The following is a 17,557-nucleotide window of genomic DNA, read 5'->3' as shown; positions in this document are numbered from 1 at the left end:
CCAGAGAGGGATTTAACCCTCACCACCCACCCCTTCCACAAGTGTTTGGCATGTAAAAATAATGACAACGTCGGTAGTAGAATAACGCCAAGCTCCACACTAGAGCTCTACCCACGTCGTCCATTTAAGCCTCGCAAGAGCCATTTTCAGAAGCAACAAGTGAGGCACAGAGCAATGAAGTGACTTGTCCGCTGCCGCACAGCAAGGATGTGTGGTTGACGTAGGGCTGAAATCCAGTCCTGCTAATACGCTCCATGCTCGTAAGAAAAAAGCCGGTGTTTCTCAGTTTCTCAAAATGTTTGGGGTGTTTATACAAAAAATCCAGTTGTCAGGCCGCACCCCTAACCTGCGGGGTCAGACCTGGAGGCGGGGCCTGGGAATCTGAGTTTGCACCAGCTCCTCCAGCAGGGCAGAGAAGCTCCCCTCTAAACCGTATCATCTCGGAAAAGGCAGGAAAGGGGGTGAGGAGGAAGAGCGTGGGAAGTCGAGAAAGAGGCCCAGGTCAATACTCCACGTCTCTGCCTTCCCTACCCCCCCAGTGCCCCGGTGCCCCGGCCAGGTGCCTGTTGGGACACGCTCCCTTAGAGAAACTAACTGCCTCCGTGCTGGGGGCGGAGCAACAGGTTCATATGCAAACGAAGGCTTCCTCCTGGCCAATCCTGTGCTCCTAGCTCTGGGAAGGGGCTGGGCTTCCAGGAGTGGAGCCAATGAGCTAGCACCCCGGGCTGGAGAGGCGGGGCCAAGGTCTTTTAAACCACACGCCAAGGGCTCTGGGAGGCAGTGTTGGCTTTGGTGGCTCAAGTCCGGGTCCAAGGCCAGCATGTCAATGAAGAGGATTGTGCGTGTGTCCCTGGAGCATCCCACCAGCGCCGTGTGTGTGGCTGGCGTGGAGACCCTCGTGGACATTTATGGGTAAGAGCCAGAGGCCTGGGGGTCTGCAGGCCCTTGGTGCTGAGCCCCTTGGGCTGGTCTGGGGCGCTGTGCAGGATTTCCTCGGGGCTCAGGCCTGGCTCGGCTTCCCTCCCCCAAGCCAGGGGAGTTGAGTGTCGGAGACTGCATGGGGGACAGAGAGGTTTGCAGTGTTTGAGCTCTGGTCCAAGGGCCTTTGAGGGTGCTGGGCACGTTGGAGGACCCTGCAGGCTGGATACATACAAATAGGAAGAGGTGTATTCCCCTTGTCCTGGTCCCCAGCCTAGGAGCTCTGCAAACAGCGAGTGTCATTTTTTAAGAAATCATTTATGCTTACGTAGCATTTCCTATGTGCCGAGCACTGTTTTAAGCTTGGCAATCTTCTCGAACTTTAACTCTCGAATCTAGCCGCTCGAATCTAGCCTTCACGACACCCCATGAGCTACGTTTGTTACTAGCTTCTCATTTGACCGATGGGGAAACTACGGCACAGCGAGGGCGAGCCATTTGCTCAAGTCAAACAGTTACTAAGCGTCAACGCCAGGATTTAACACCCCCCTCCCCCCCACCCCCTTGGTCAAGTGTCTTATGCTTTTAGCTGTCTGCCACTTGGAGAGGAAGGATCTGGTTTCCTCCAGCCATTCAGAGCCCACACGTTAGGCTCCTACTGTGTGCCATGGCCGTGTCCTTAGAGCCAGTGGCTGGAGGTGGGGCCCCACCTTCTCTCTCTCTCTCTCTCTCTCTCTCTCTCAGGCAGAAAAGGAGAGTTTGGGCAGGTTTTAGGACCTGGGTTCTGGGAACCCCCAGGGAGCCTTTTGGGGAGTCTCCAGGGGTCCCAGCTCCAAGGCTGAGCTGGGGACACAGGTAGTCAGGGGGCTGGGAGGGGAGAAGGCAGAAGCGTGTCACTGTTCCCTTGTCTCAGGTCTCCCACCCTGCCCTGTGAGCCGTCGAGCAGCGCCCTTGGCTTCTACTCACTAGATGCCAGAAGCACACCTTGACTTGCGATGGCGAAAAATGTCTCCAGGCGTTGCCAAACGTGCCCGGTGTGTGTGTGTGTGGGAGGGAACCGGTCCCAGTTGAGGACCAGTATCCCAGAACAAGACTGTACAAATTGGAGCGAACTTAGTTGAAAGCAGAGACGGGGGCGGTCCCAGGACTTTAGATGTAAAGAGGTGAGGGGCTGGTCAGGGGAGGGAACCAAGTCCGGAGCAGGCCCAGCACAGCTAGGTACCGGGAGCTGAAGCCTGGTTGAGTGTGGGTGGGGAGTGAGAATTAGGAAGGGGATTTGGAGGAGGGACAGCCACAGGGGCCGTGTCAGGAGTGACACGGGAGGATGGGCGTCCACGCTGCCTGGCGCCACCCCCTCCTCCAGCGCCGTGTGCCCATGGGGGTGACTCACCTGTGTCGGCAGCCTCATGCCCATCGGGCAGATGTGCCCCCGGTTTGACCTGCTCTGGGAAGGCCAGGGCTAGCTCCTCCCCTGCAGGGCCTCCTTCGAGGAGGGGGGGCGAGTCAGGGCCACGGGAGGCAAAGGCAGCAGCGTCTTGGGGTTCTGTGAATGGACGGGCCGTGTTGGGGTTCGGAGAGGAGGCCGTGGGGGGGACGGCCCCAGCGTGCGAGGCAGAGCCTCGGGCACCCTCGAAGGAAGGATTCTTGGGCCTCTATGCCTGGGCCACCTTGGGGGACAGGCGGAGAGCTGTCAGTTCACTCGCTCACACATTCATCAAGTACTTCTTTGGCGTCTGGTGTGGGCCGGGCACGGGGACACAGTGGTGAGCAAGGAGGCGTGGTCCCCGCTCTCTGAGAATCTGTCCCTTCAGAGTTCTTGCAGAGGCTGGACCGCTCCCGGACGGATTCCTGTCTTGCAGGGGGAGCGGGACCAGCTTAGCTCTACGTCCCTTCCGGCTTGGAGAGGTCGTGACTCAGCCCTCCTGGGTGTCCACACCGTGGGCCAATGAAGGAAGAGGTGGTGGGTGTGCTGGCTCAGCCCTGGCTCTGGGACCTAGCAGCTGTCTGACTTGGGGAGCATCACTTAACCTCTCTGTAGCCTCCTCCGGAGGACGGAGACAATGTTATCAGTGAAGATCCTTACAGACTGCTCCATAGCAGCCACTGCCCCAAGCGCTTTATATATAGTAACTCATTCTCACGATTCTGCCAGGTGGATGCTCTATCATCATCCCCATTTCAGAGATGAGGAAACGGAGGCACAGAGAGGTTAAGTAACTTGCCCCATGTCACACAGCCTGTGAGGAGCGGCCGAGCCAGGATGCAACCCAAACACTTAGGCCTTCACTTCAAGGGAGTGGGGAGATGGGATGAGATCGTGTGTGTAGAGCATGTTGGGGATGCCTGGCATGTGGGGGACATTCATTTATGGTAACTGCCACCGCTATCACCATCATCATTTTAAGGCTCTGTCCTGGCCCTTTGGACAGCCTCGAGTGTCCCCAGACCTGCCATAGACAAGGGAGCCACCTCTGAACCAAACTGGGAGATGAGACAAGAGGAATGAACATAAGCTGAGTGGTCAGGGCAGGCTTCCCGGAGGAAGGGTCCCAACCAGAGCCTTGAAGGATGAACACAGGCAACGCTCACTGGGGCACTCTGTCTGTGGCAATGGACAAAACTCTGTCTTCTTGCCTTCCATTGAGTTGGAGGTGGCCCAGACTTGATAAGGGGGCTTTGCTTTCCTGAGCAGGGTTTCACGGCGCGGGGGCGGGGGGAGGGCGGTGGGGAAAGGGAAGGAAGACTGACACATGGGTGTGGTGAGTCGTGCCCCGGGGAGAAATGTGCAGCCAGGGTGGCAAACCGCTGCCCTAGTTGGACCAGCCAACAACTCGTGTCACCTCTGGCTCAGCAGAGGCAGTTCAATGGAGTGAAAAGGCAAAGGGCACCCGGGGGCCAGGTACCCCGAGTTTTCGTCCTAGCTCTGCCGCCCTTTGCAATGTCACCTTGAGCAACTTTCTGCTCCTTCCGGGGCCTCAGTTTCCCCACATGTGCCCCGAAGAGGCTGGCACAGATCAGTGGGTTTCGAGCTCTACTCGTGGAGGCGTCTGAGCACCCCCCCTGGTTTGACAAAGCAGGTCTCCTCCTTCGACTGGCTCGTGTTAGGTGAGCACGCCAACCTGCCCGGGCAGAGCCGGGCCCCGGGAGGCTGGTGCATCATCGACTCTCTTAACCATCTGGGCTTCGGGAAGAGGGTTCATGTGGCTGCCATTCCCCAGGGGCGGCACGGACTTGGGACTAAGGAGGGGAGGTGGTCTTCTTGACCCTGATAGTGGTGAGGCCGTTGGAGGTGGGATCTGGGGACCCTGCTGAGCAGGGCGAGGCAGCTGGTGCCGCCACCAGAGTCTGAGCCATCCGAGCCTTGGTCTCCTCTGCCCCCATGGGCCGTGTCGGTGCGGACCGTGGCGGTCAACTTGTCCACCTGTTTCCAGCCCCAAAGACCTCTCCCATCCGTTTCTCGGCTCTGCAATGTCTGGTTTTGTTTTCGCAGAGGCCAAGGCTCCTGGGCCCATGAAAGGAGAGGATGGGCTTGGGTTTGCGGGGGGGGTGGGCGCAGAGTCGGTTGTGAGTCCTCGCTCTGTCACCTACCAGCTGTGTGACGTTGGGCAGATCTCCTGTCATCTCTGAGCCTGTTTCCTCATCTGTAAAGTGGGGATAATAGTACCGATGTTGTGTGCCTGTGGGGACTGCCTCTGTCACCATCCGTGTCCTCAGCATTGAAGGGGTGACACAGAGCCTCAAGGGAGACCTGACTTGACTCCCAGGAGGGGGTGGGCTCGCGCTGTGATTCCCACGACGCGTGGGGACACAGCCCACCCTTAGCCGTGGTTCTCAGACGTCACTGGGCATCGGTATGGCTTAAAGCGCAGGTCCCAGGGCCCTGCCTACAGCATTTCTGGTTCTGGAATCTGCATTTCCAACGGGTGGGTCTGAGGTTGGCCACTGTGAGGCTGACCAGCTGTCCCGGTTTGCCCCAAACCTAGATTTTAGCACTGAAAGTCCCGTGCCCCAGGAAGCACCCCGGTCCCGGGTCACCCTACAACGTTTTACCCACCATTCGCCACCTCCCAGGCTGGCAGTGCGGGCAGAGTCGTTGGGCCCTCGGGCTGGCCGGGACCGCCGTGTGCGAGGAAAGGCCTTGGAATGTTCTGGGCATGGACGGCCTCGGCGGGGGCGAGCCCGAAGCCCCCAGGGCTGGGCTGGGGCACTGTCTAGAGCGGCGTGCTGGCAGCGCAGGGGGCCCGACCGGAGGAAGAACTCCGTCCGGGTGAGCCTCTGGCTTCTCCTCCTGTCCTCCATGCGATGGGAAATCCAGACCCTCCCATGTCCGATGCAGGCTCTTCTCCCAGCAGCCACCCCTTGATCGTCCTAACAGCTTCCCTGATGGGGCCTGAGCACTGGACCAGGAGTCTGGAGCCCTACCTTCTAGTCCCTTCTCTCTTGGGCCTCAGTTTCTCCGGAGTGAAGTGAGGCATTGGTCAGGCGCCCCCAACTTCCGCTGATCTTGGATGCACACGGACTCCTTTCATCTTCTCTGCTTTATAGACGGAGACGCTGAGGCAGGGGGAGGCCGGGCCTCTCCCTCACGGTCACACACCTGGCGAGTAGTGGGCCTGGGATTTGAACGTTCAGCAACTGCAGGCTTAGTCCCTCCTGATCAAGAACCTTCGCTGGCTCCTCGTTACAAGGAAATGAAATGAAAGGAGCTCCTCACAGCCCGCACTTACCCTTGACCTCCTAAGGCTCCACCGGGAAAATGCCTTCCCCTCAGACACGTCGCCTCCTTGTCTTTGGTTCCCCTGCCTCCCTCCAGGAGGCTGTCCCCAGAACCACCCCCCACCCCCAGCCCACCCTCTCAAACTGCCTCCATTTGCCCATTTCCTGCTTCCTAATTTACTGTAAGAACCCCTTCCCCCGTCCTGGGAGGGCGGTTTTCCAAGCCCTTCCCATTATCGTGTCTGAGCTTTGCAGTTGCCCATAAGGTCGACCAAGTCAGTGTCATTATCCCACTTTATAGGGAGGCGAGGTGATTTGTTCAGAGTCACTTGGCTTACACGCGACCCAGCCCGGTCTAGGACCTGACTCTTGACTCTGGTCCTGGCACCGCTGAGCTCCCAGCTTCTTCCCCCCGGGCCAGAAGGGATCTTCATCAGGGATCCCCTGGTGCCCCACCCGGGGAGGTGCAAGGGGGCTGGGCTGAGACACCCCAAGCCCAGGGGCTGGGGCGGGGGAGCTGGGTGGGGTTCCACACCAGAAGGACCATCAAAGGTGCTCAGCTCCAGCTCGTGGGCCCCTGGGGTCCAAACAGCAGCTGACGGGTAGGAGAATTTCCATAAAGAGTTTACGAGCCTCCCGGGGAGCTGGAGGCAAGGCACCGCGGGCTGTGGGGCTCAGGGTACATCCTGGGGTGGCCGAGTCCCTTCACACCCGGTCTGTCTCCATGTGTCTCCTGGTGGCTCTCCGTTTTTCTGGGTTTTTCCATATCTCTTTGTCTCTCTCTCTGTGCCCCTATGCCTCTCTGTCCAGCTTCTCTATGTCCCATGACGGGCTGGCCCACACACCCGGGGGCATCACAGGGCAGAGGGCATCACCAGCCCCAGAAATTACAGGCTTTGGAACTATGGTTGTCAGATAAAATCCAGGATGCCTAGTTAAGTTTGAAATCCAGATAAGCAGTTAATATATTTTTTTTAGCATATCCCAAATATCGCACGGGCCATCCTCCTACTAAAACAATTATTTGTTGCTCATCTGAAATTCCAGTCCACCTGGGTGTTCTCTATTTTTATTTGCTCAACGCAGCTGCCCTGCCTGGGAGGAGAAGCGGGTGTGTCGGCTGGTGAGGACGCCTGGCAGGGTCATGCACTGGACCCGCCTGATGAAGAAGAGCTTGGGCTCGCCTTGTTTCTCTTTTTCTCAAAAAGCCACCTTGGGAAGTAGCCGGCTCCTGCCGGTAGAGGAGCAAAGAGGGCATCTGGAGGCAGGTCTGCTCTCCTCCAAGCGGAGTAGGGCAAGGAAAGGGCCTGGAATTGAACGGCCAGCTGTGCAACCTTGGGGAAGTCTCTTGCCCATCCTGAGCCTCCGTTCTGTCACATGTAAGTGAGAGTAATCATGCCCTCCTCCCGGGGCCACGGTGGCGATTCAAATCCTGTTTGGAAAAGCCTAGCCGAGACCTGCCTTGGCAACCGTGGAGCCTCCGGGGCTACGATTACTGACGTTACTCCTGGGGAGGTGGTAGGTGAGGATATGCGCTCAGGAGCTGGAAGGCCTGGGCTGGGACCCCAGTCTGGCCGTTTACTAGCTCCATGACCTGGGACAGGTTACTTAGCCTCAGTTTCCCCATCTGTCAAATGGGAGACAGTGATAGTACTCAGTCTCCTGGGTTTATTGAGAGGATTGCACGATGTCATGCACATAAGAACCTTCCGCAGGGCCGGCTGTATAGCAAGAGCTCAACAAGGGTCAGCTACTGCTATCCCCCAGTGCCCCCATGTGCTGCTTCCTCCAGGAAGCACTCTGTTCCCTCTGGCTCATAGTGGCCTCTCCCTACCTGGGATCCCACTGACCAATGACTTCATGAGCCTGAGCCCCCTCTGGCTGCCCTGGGCAGTGCTGTCCTTAACTCCTTGGCGGGATCAAAGTTTCCGGGACGGTGGGGAGGGTAGTGAATGTATCTGCCACAGCCTGGCAATGCTTCAGAGCACAGTGGGAGCCCCTAGACCCCCCCATAGACAGTAAGAAGGTGAACGGATGATTTCGAACAGGACCGCCAGACTAGCTGGAGTGGGGGAAACACGTCCCAGGGCCGGACGACATAGGCTTTTGGACCCTCCTGCTTGACTGGATCTGGCCAAGTTTTCCCGGTGACCCTGCCGAGCCGTGGAAGAACTCGGGCTCTGTGTCGGAGCCCTGAGTGCAAAGCTGCCCGTGCCGTTTGCTGCTGTGCGACCTTGGGCTTGATCTCTCTGAGCCTCGCTTTCTCACCTTTCTAGTAGAGATGATACCACCCGCTCACTTGGCCGACTTGTAAGAACACAAGGAGCTAGGAAACAACGTTCTGCACACAGCGGGCGCTGCACAAAATTGGATGCCCTTCCCTGGAGAAGAGCCCAGGGGCATCTTCCTGCCTGCTAAAGAGGGCTGCAATGGGACTGAGGGGAGGGAGACTAATCTTCTTAAAAGCCATGGTCTCAGAATTGCAGGGGGTCCGTTTGCAGGCTGGTGTCCGCTGAGCTCCCTGTGCCCAGCTCCGCACCGGGGAATTATAAAGCATTCAACTGGTCCTAACTTGCAAAGAGCTTGCAGTTTTGTTGGGAGGCAAAGACGCTCCCGAGAGAAGTGTTAATAAACACAGAATGTGGGAATGTGTATGCACTTGTGTGGGGTCCAGGCTTCACTCCCAGGAACTTGCTGTGGGGATGTGAGGCCTGGGGTGGTCAGGGAAGGCTTCCCGGAGGAAACAAGAGTTTGCGCCAAAGCTCAAGCATCTGAGCGAGTATTGCCCCCTCTGGCCCTTCCCATGGCTTCTTGTCTTTCCCAGGTCGGTACCTGAGGGCACAGAGATGTTCGAGGTCTACGGGACCCCCGGTGTGGACATCTACATCTCTCCTAGTGTGGAGAGGGGCCGGGAGCGTGCAGACGCCAGACGGTGGCACGTTGATACGGGGTTGGAGATCATCGTGGTCATGAACTCGCCCAGCAATGACCTCAATGACAGCCATGTGAGCAGGTCCCCTGGTCTGGGGTGGGGGTGGGGCGCTGAGCTAGCTCCACAAGGGCCAGCACCCTCTGCTTACCCAGATGCCAGGGTAGCATGATGGGTAAGCACCCGGCCCTGGAACCAGGCAGCTCTGCAACTTACAGACATAAGCTATGTGTCTCCTGGCAAGTCACATCAGCCCTCTGGGACTCGGTTTCCCCATCTGTAAAATGGGAATGATCACCGCACCTTCCTCCCCAGGTGTTGGTCTGGGGCAGAACACGAGCGCCAACGTTGGTTTCCTTTCTTGTTTCCCGAGACCCCTGTGAGGGGAGATGTCCCAGCTTTTCTGGGTCGGGCCTCAGTTTCCCTACCTGCAGGCTGAGGGCTGAGTAGGTGATCTCTGTCACTCTGGATGAAGGAGAGAGAGCAGAGATGGGAGGAGGATGCTGGTGCCTGGGGAGACCCCCTTCTCCAGGGTGCCTCATCTTTCCTAATCCATTCTTTTCCTGACTCCATTCCCTTTCTCAGAGACATGTAACCTCCCTTCGTCTCCTCTCGGCTCATTTAGCCACCAACGGCGAGTTTAACAAGCCCTGACTGTAGGCAGTGCTCTGGCTGGGGCAGGGGGCATTTACAAGATGCGAGAGGGACGCCTGGGAGGCTCAGTTGGTTAAGCGTCTGACTCTTGATTTCGGCTCAGGTCACGATCTCCCGATTTGTGAGTCCGAGCCCTACTTCGGGCTCCCGACTAGCAGTGGGGAGCCTGCTTAGGATTCTCTCTCTCTGTGTCCCTCCTCCCCTCGCTCTCACTCTCTCTCTAAAGTAAATAAACTTAAAAAAAAATGAATAAAAGATGGGAGAAATGGGGTGGCCCTTGAGCTTGGCACAGCTGATGCCCCCATAAAGGGGTGACGGGAGACAGGTGTTGTGGCGCAGGAGTGGCAGGTTCCCACCCCATGTCAGGAGCAGTGTTTCAGGAAAGGATCCTTTTAAGACCATTGACCATACGCCACATACTGGGCACCATGACCTCATCCAGCCCTCACGACAGCTCGGAGAGGCGGGGTCTGATCCCCGTTTCACAGGTGGGGCCACCAAGGTTCAGAGTAACTCTGTCCGGGCCACATAGCCCATCAGTAAGAGAGCGAGTATTCGACACAGACCTGCCAGCAATTTCCCTTCATCACCCCCACGTCTTTCCCCATTTGTGTATCGGAGACGAGCCTCTCCGCTGAGCACTGTGACGCAGGTGGGCAGGACTCAAGGAACTCATTTTGCAGACGAGGAAACTGAGAACGAGGCGCGGCTTACCTGAAGGCACCTGATCTAGTGAGGAACAGAGTTGGTGAGGGTCAGGACAGAGGCCCTGGGGCAGGGCCAGAGGACCAGCCAGCCTGAGAGGGCGCCTAAGAGGGGCTGAGCTGGGGGACTGTGTAGATGCAAAGGACAAGAGGGATTGAGGAGGGTCGGAGCGTCCTGTCCTTCCCCTTCCCGCACCTTTGGCCTGGAGCCGGGTAATTGTATGGCTGAGGCCACCATCGTTGCTCTGGCTTGACACATGGGGTCAGCAATTGCAGGATTTAGGGGCTCCCAGCACTGAGGGGTGAATGGCTTCTATAAGAGGCTGAACCTTCTGGCTGAGCTGAGGGACCCACATCAGGAGGGACGTGCAAGTGGAGGACTGTGGGTGGAAGGGGCTTTGATCCATGGGCCTTGAATTGTGTTACCCTCAGCCATTGTCAGCCTGGCCTTTTAGCTACTGGGCCCTTGCTGCAGGCCAAGCGCTGTGCTGAGCATGTCACACGCCTTCCTTCCTTGATGGTCACACCCTGCAATCAACCCTTTGGGGTGGGAACTATCATTATCCCCACTTGACAGCAGGGGACATTGAGGCCTGAGGACAAGTGGCTCTTCCGGGGATACTCACAAGTGGTGCTTCAGAATCTGAGCCCAGAGCCCTGCACCATCTCACACAATGCCACCTGCCCGCTATTAACAATAGCTGGCATTTCTTGGGCACTACCTACGGGGCGAGTCTTGTACGTGTATTGTTTCTGAGCGGCACTACGATCATCTATGGTAGGGACCTGTATGGCCACTGTTCTGCAGATGAAGAAACGAGACAGCTCAGAAAGGTGAAAGGCCTTGGCCAAGGTCACAGAACCCAGAGGGGCTGGGCTCAAGTCCAAGTCTGTCTGAATCCCACAGATAAGAGAGGATCCATAAACCCTGCCCAGTCAGACCTCCTCATTTTGCACATGGCAAGACATAGATCCAAAGGGGAGGAGGGGCCTGCCAAAAATCACACGGTAGTCATTGGTAGCACCGGGACCCAGGTCTGCAGGGACTCCCTCACAGATGGTTCCCATTTTACAGATGGGCCAACCAAGGCATGGAAGAATAAGTGGCACAGAGAAGGCTAAAGGAAGAGCTGGGTTGGTGAACGCAACTTCAGGGCACAGAGGTTCCCGAGACTCCCTCTCTTCTTTGCTAGGTTCCCCAAGACCTGTCCTTTGGGGTGGGGGCTGTTGGCTTCAGCTGGCTTGACTCCGGGCCCATTTCTCTACAGGTTCAGATTTCCTACCACTCCAGCCACGAACCCCTTCCCCTGGCCTATGCGGTGCTCTACCTCACCTGTGTTGGTAAGTTGGGGGGAATGCTGGGGCCTCGGCCAAGAGTGAGAATGGTTGGGAATGACATTGAGCAAGAGTCTTTTTATAAAAATCAACTCATTTTCTTTTAAAAATTAAGGGGCACCTGGGTGGCTCAGTCGGTTGAGCGGCCAGCTTCAGCTCAGGTCATGATCTCACGGTCCATGAGTTCGAGCCCCGCGTCGGGCTCTGAGCTGACGGCTCAGAGCCTGGAGCCTGTTTCGGATTCTGTGTCTCCCTCTCTCTGACCCTCCTCCGTTCATGCTCTGTCTCTCTCTGTCTCAAAAAATAAATAAAAAATAAATAAAAATTAAAACACGACAGTTACATTTAGAAAACTCAAATGGTACAAAAGAGTATATATTGAAAAGTAAACCTCCTTCCCTCCAACCTAAGGCTTCTAATTCCCAAGCCTAGCATCCCTCCAGAGATCTGCTGTGCTCATACAAATGGACGCACACATATCTGTATATTCCCCCTTTTGTAAGCAAAGGGAGGCATACTGTGGATATGGAACTGGACTTTGCTTTTTCCACCTTAAATTTTTTTTGTGCTGATTATCCACAGATTGATATATAAATTCCATACAAGAGAAGTCATTTTGATGAATGCGTCAAAGGCTCTAGAGGCAAAGATGAGTAACGTGAAGGAATAGATGGGGAATTTCAACAGAGAGAGAAAAACTATAAAAAGGAGTCAAATGGAAATGCTAGAACTAAAAATCATGGTAACAGAGATTAAAAAATTGTTTTTGGTGAGTTCGTTGGTAGACTTGACACAGCCGAAGAGAGAATCAGTGAACTTGAAGATAGGGCAACAAAAATTACTTAAACTGAAACAAAAAGAGAGGGGAAAGAAGAGTATAACAAACAAAACATTAGAACAGATGCAAGAGCTCTGGAACAGTATCAAACAATCTAAACTCAATTATGTGCCCATTAAAATTCCAACATGACTTTTTTTTTAATGTTTATTTCTGAGAGAGAGAGAGAGAGAGAGAGAGAGAGAGAATGAGCAGGGAAAGGGCAGAGAGAGGGGGAGACACAGAATCGGAAGCAGGCTCCAGGCTCTGAGCTGTCAGCACAGAGCCCGACGCGGGGCTCGAACCCACGAACCTCGAGGTCATGACCTGAGCCAAAGTTGGACACTTAACCAACTGAGCCACCCAGGTGCCCCACAAATTCCAACATGACTTTTTTATAGATCTTCATAGAGCTGATCCTAAAAGGCATATAACGAGCAAAAGGCAAGAGTGGCCAAGACGTTTTTGAAAAAGAACAAGGTGGAGGTATTCGTGGTACCAGATATCAGGACTTTGTTCAAGCCATAGTACTTGAGGCAGTATGAAATTGATGCAGGGTTAAATGCAAACCAGTGGGACAGAGGAGCACTTGGATACAGAGCCGTGTTCAGATGGTGACCACATGTGAATAAAATGGACATGAAGCCCTACTTCACACCATACTCAAAAATAAATTTCAGATGGAATGAAAATCCTAAAATGAAAATCAAAATTGTAAAGCTTTTAGAAGAGAATATCTTTCCAACCTCAGGGTAGGCGAGATGTTTTTTTAACAAGCAAAACAAAGGCACAGACCATAAGGGAGAAGATTGATACATTAGACTCTATTAAAATTGAAAACTTGTATGTAACAGAGGACAAGTAAAAAGTCAAACTATGGTGGCGCCTGGCTGGCTCAGTCCGTAGAGAATGAGACTCTTGATCTTGGGGTCATGAGTTCAAGCCCCACATTGGGCTTAAATTTACTTAAAAAAAAGAAAAAAAGAAAAAGAAATCAAACTCTGGACCAAGAGAAGAAATTTGCAAAGCATATGGCTGATTCAGTGCATATAGATTACGGAGAACTCCAATCCCTAAGAAAAAGAAAGACAACCTAATGGAAACAGGCAAAAAGAATATGAACAAGCAATTCGCAGAAGAGAAAGCCTCAGTGATCAGAACCCAGATGGAAAGATGCTTAACTCAGTGTTGCCAAGGATATGGAACCAGGGAGCTCCTTGACGGTGGGTGGGAGTTGGCGCGGGTCCAAGTCCCTGCAGAGCACTTTGCAAGAAAGTTGAAAATGCTCGGTCTGCAGGAGGCGCTGTTAGAAGCAGAATGTGCCTTGTAAATTTGGGGGGTTTATGCTGGGACTAGGGCTTGTCAATTTTGGTAGAGGCTGCCAAGCTGCTCTCCAAACAGACCATCTCACCTCACACAGCTGCCAACAGCATGTGAGATTGCCTTCGCCAACACTGCATTGTCAGCCTTTTCCATTTTGCCCGGGCTGAGAACTTAGTTACCCTGTTTGGCTTTAGTTTGCCTTCCTTTAGTTAGGACTGAGGTTGGGTATCTCCCTGCCTCTCCCTCCCCAAACCCACACCCTTATCCCCTGGAAAATATACATGCACAAAAGTGCATAAAGCTCTGTGTGTGTGTGGGGAGGGGGGGTGGATGCACGTGCACGCGTGCACGTGTGTAGCTGGCGAATAATTACAGAGCAAACACTTGAACAACCATCACCCTGGTCAAGAACTAGAACATGACTGGCACCCCGAAGTCCCCAAATCTGATTATAACTCCCTCCTTCCCCTGGAGCTAACCACTATCTTGTGATAAGTATTTCCATGTTTTTCTTTACGGTTTTCTCACTTGGATATGTATATATAAGGAATATAGTCTATTTTTGCCTCTTTGAGCTTTCCGTGGTTGGAACCATATTGAACATATTCTTTGGGGTTGGGCTTCTTCCGCCTCCACTCTGTTTATGAGATTCACCCACCTGTTGCATGGTGGGTGGGTATCTTTTTGCATATTTAAAACTCGTTTCGAGTTTTCCTTCTCTCTCTTTCTCTCCTTCGAATGCTCCATTTGTGCTGTAAGATCTCCCTGCTTTCTAGGGAGAAACATTGAGAATGTGGGATGGGGGCTGGGATTGGGGAGTATAAGATAAAGCTGAGGTTCAGAGAGGCCACAGAGCCAGTAGGTGCCAGAGCCTGGATTCACATCTTCATCGTCTAACACCAACGACCAGGCTCACTGCCCCATCCCCAGCTTCACAGAGACCAAGAATGTCCAGGAGAACCTGGGCTCAGTATAGGGTAGGCCCCAGACAGTGAGGGCTGTATGGATGCAGAAGAGGGAGGAGTCGGGGAAGGCTTCCTGGAGGGGGGGCACCCTTTGACCTGGCCCTTTCCTCATACCCTCCTTCTTCCCCAAGGCCTCGTTCCCCAGCTCAAGGAAAGGGACTTCAGATGCTTCTACCTCTGGACAGTGTCTTCTTAGAAATGACTTTCTTTGCCCAGTTCTAGATGGGTCCTGAGATTGAGGCTGAGAAACAGAGGCCACAGACCTGTGCTGGACTCCTGGGCACCCCCTAGTAACTTAATCTCCGCCCTCCCCTTGCAGACATCGCTCTGGATTGTGACCTGAACTGTGAGGGCAGACAGAACAGGAGCTTCGTGGACAAGGTAGGGCATCTCGATCTGGGCCCAGAAAGGGGCCTGGAGTTTGGAGTTGACCTAGGTTGGGTTAAGAGGGGCGAGGTCATGACAGGTATCCCCCTTGCCTCCCTGCTGCTGCTGAGGTCACGGGAGCCAAATGGGAGCCAGGCATGACTGGGGATCTTCTTTTACCAGGAGAACAAAAACGTTACCGAGAATTATCAAGTTATATAGATGCCCAGGCCTGGGCTGGGCCTCGCTTTGTGGCAAAAAGTCCTTTGGGAATTTCAATCCAGGTCAGGGGTCAGCAAACTTTTTCTGCAACATGAGATAGTAAATATTTTAGGCATTGCAAAGGGTCTCCGTTGCAACTATTCGATTCTGTCATTGTAGTGTCAAAGACCTATAGTTAACATAGAACAAAGGGATGTGACTGTTCCAATAAAGCTTTATTTGCAAAAACAGGCAGTGGGCCAGCTGGGACCCACGGGCCATGGCGTGCCAACCTTCTGATCTAGGTGAGAAGGGAACTCTGCCAAGAATGAAACTGTTCAAGGACTTGGTTCTGGACTGTGGTGGCACTCAATGCCTTGGGAGGTCAAAGCAGGAGGTCCAGGTGGACCGTAAATGCAAGAGGGAGGGCATTCCAGGTGGAGGGAATAGTGGGAGCCAAGGCCTGGAGCCAGGAATGGATCTGTAATCAGGAGGTTGCCTGTTGAGGAAGGGGACGTTGGCTGGGGACACATCACAGTTGGCCATGAAAGACCACTGCGTGGTTTGGACTTGGGAGTGTGGGCAGTAGGGAGCCATTGCCACATCAGGTGCAGGAAGCGCTTCAGTGAGAGTGGACCTACCCTCACAGGGAGGGTGAAGAGGAAGAGGTGGGGTTAGGAGTTGCGGGGTGGGGGCTCAGGTCCGGTCTGAGCCCCATCAGCAGCTATGCTTTGCTATGGACAGCGGCAGTGGGTCTGGGGGCCCAGTGGCTATGGAGCCATCTTGCTGGTGAACTGTGACAAGGACGATCCGAACTGTTACGACCAGGACAACTGTGACCAGCACGTGCACTGCCTGCAAGGTGAGGGGGAGCCCAGGGTCACCGCTCCGCCTCCCCACCGGGATTCCCGCCTGTGGCAGGTCCGAAGCTTCCCAACCCCAAGGCCGGCCTCCCTGCCGGGCGTCTATCCCTGGCCTGCATTTTAGGACGTCCCGAGTTCCAAGTCTGTCCCACGCCGCGTGCCACAGCCCCGTGAGGAAGGCCTCGGTGGTTGCCTGGGGTGCGGGCCAGGCGCCTTACACATGGGTGCATACAGCCTCTCTGAAAGTGGACGCATCTGTCCCTCATTTCAGAGAGGGGAGCGCTGAGGCTCAGGGAGGGAGGGGCCTGTCCGTGCCAGCAGGGAGTGACGGGCTGGGGCACTGAGGCCAGAACCCTCCCCTGCACCCGGCCAGGTGGCCTGCCTGCCCCACACCTTCTCACCTGTCACGTGCCAGGCACTGGGCTGGCCCCTCTGCACTTTCTAGAGTTCTGGGCAGGTGAGGAAACGGAGGCGTCTTCATGGTTTCCAGTGTTTTCGCAGGGTGGGCGGAGCTGGGGCTCGGACACCCGGGTCCTGGCACCCTCTGCCCTTAGGGGGCGCGGTGGGCAGGAGGAGAAGACAGAGTGTCACAGGCCCCCTGAGCTGCCGCCCCTGTCTGGCTCCACAGACCTGGAAGACATGTCAGTCATGGTCCTGCGGACCCAAGGCCCCGCCGCCCTCTTTGACGACCACAGACTTATCCTCCACACCTCCAGCTATGATGCCAAGTGGGCCCGGGTCTTCCACACCTGCGGTGAGTTCATGCCCATCCCCCACACCCCCACTGCTGGGGAGGGGGGCCTCAGTTTCCCCACCTTGGGCCGGAGGGCAGCCCCTGCTCTGGCTTCCAGCCTGCCTTGGGGGTCAGATGAAGCACAGTCAGGTGTGGGAACTTCAAAGCAGGTCCGCTGGGGTCCCCAGGGAACTGTGGCCCAAGGCCATTTGATTGGATGGATCAATTTAAAAAATGTATTTCAAGCACGTTCAGAAATTTTTATTACCCAAACTTTCAAACATACACAAAAGTAGAGAGAATAGTAATGGACCCCCACAGGCCAACCACTCAGATTCGACAATTACCGCTGTCTTGCCTCTCTCGCTCCGTTGATCCTGTTTGCTCAAGTGTTTTGTTTTATTTTATTATTTTTCATGTTTATTCATTTTTTGAGAGATAGAGACAGAACGTGAATGGGGAGGGGCAGAGAGAGAGGGAGACACAGAATCGGAAGCAGGCTCCAGGCTCTGAGTTGTTAGCACAGAGCCCAGTGCAGGGCTCGAACCCGTGAACTGTGAGATCATGAGCTGAGCTGAAGTCGGATGCTTAACCGACTGAGCCACCCAGGTGCCCCAATGTTTGTTTTATTTTTGAGAGAGAGAGAGAGACAGAGTGTGAGCAGGGGAGGGGCGGAGAGAGAGGGAGACGCAGAATCCAAAGCAGGCTTCAGGCTCTGAGCTGTCAGCATGGAGCCTGAGGCGGGGCTCGAACCCATGAACTGTGAGATCGTGACCTGAGCCGAAGTTAACTGACTGAGCCTCCCAAGCATCCCTATTTGTTTATTTGAGAGAGAGAGAGAGAGAGAGAGAGAGAGAGAGACAGAGTGTGAGCGGGGGAGGAGCAGAGAGAGAGAGGGAGACACAGAATCTGAAACGGGCTCCAGGCTCCGAGCTGTCAGCGCAGAGCCCGATGCGGGGCTCGAACTCACGGACCGTGAGATCGTGACCTGAGCCGAAGTCAGACGCTCAACCGACTGAGCCACCCAGGTGCC

General features: G+C 55.0%; 1 protein-coding gene across 1 annotated transcript in view; it reads left to right on the top strand.

Moving 5' to 3' along the window:
- Positions 1–757: 757 nt before the first annotated feature.
- The window catches only part of PADI3 (peptidyl arginine deiminase 3), a 31,834-nt gene continuing 15,034 nt past the window's right edge, over positions 758–17,557 (top strand). The window contains exons 1-6 of the mRNA XM_060626117.2: positions 758–912; positions 8,459–8,639; positions 11,190–11,262; positions 14,681–14,742; positions 15,673–15,790; positions 16,420–16,545. Coding sequence (XP_060482100.2) covers positions 821–912; positions 8,459–8,639; positions 11,190–11,262; positions 14,681–14,742; positions 15,673–15,790; positions 16,420–16,545 — 652 coding nt within the window. The 5' untranslated portion in view covers positions 758–820. The remainder of the gene's footprint in view (positions 913–8,458; positions 8,640–11,189; positions 11,263–14,680; positions 14,743–15,672; positions 15,791–16,419; positions 16,546–17,557) is intronic.

The sequence above is a fragment of the Panthera onca genome, chromosome C1, assembly GCF_046562875.1.
Source record: "Panthera onca isolate mPanOnc1 chromosome C1, mPanOnc1 haplotype 2, whole genome shotgun sequence".
Taxonomy (NCBI): Eukaryota; Metazoa; Chordata; class Mammalia; order Carnivora; family Felidae; genus Panthera; species Panthera onca.
The sequence above is the reverse complement of the archived record's forward strand: the minus strand, read 5'-3'. Positions and strand labels throughout refer to the sequence as shown.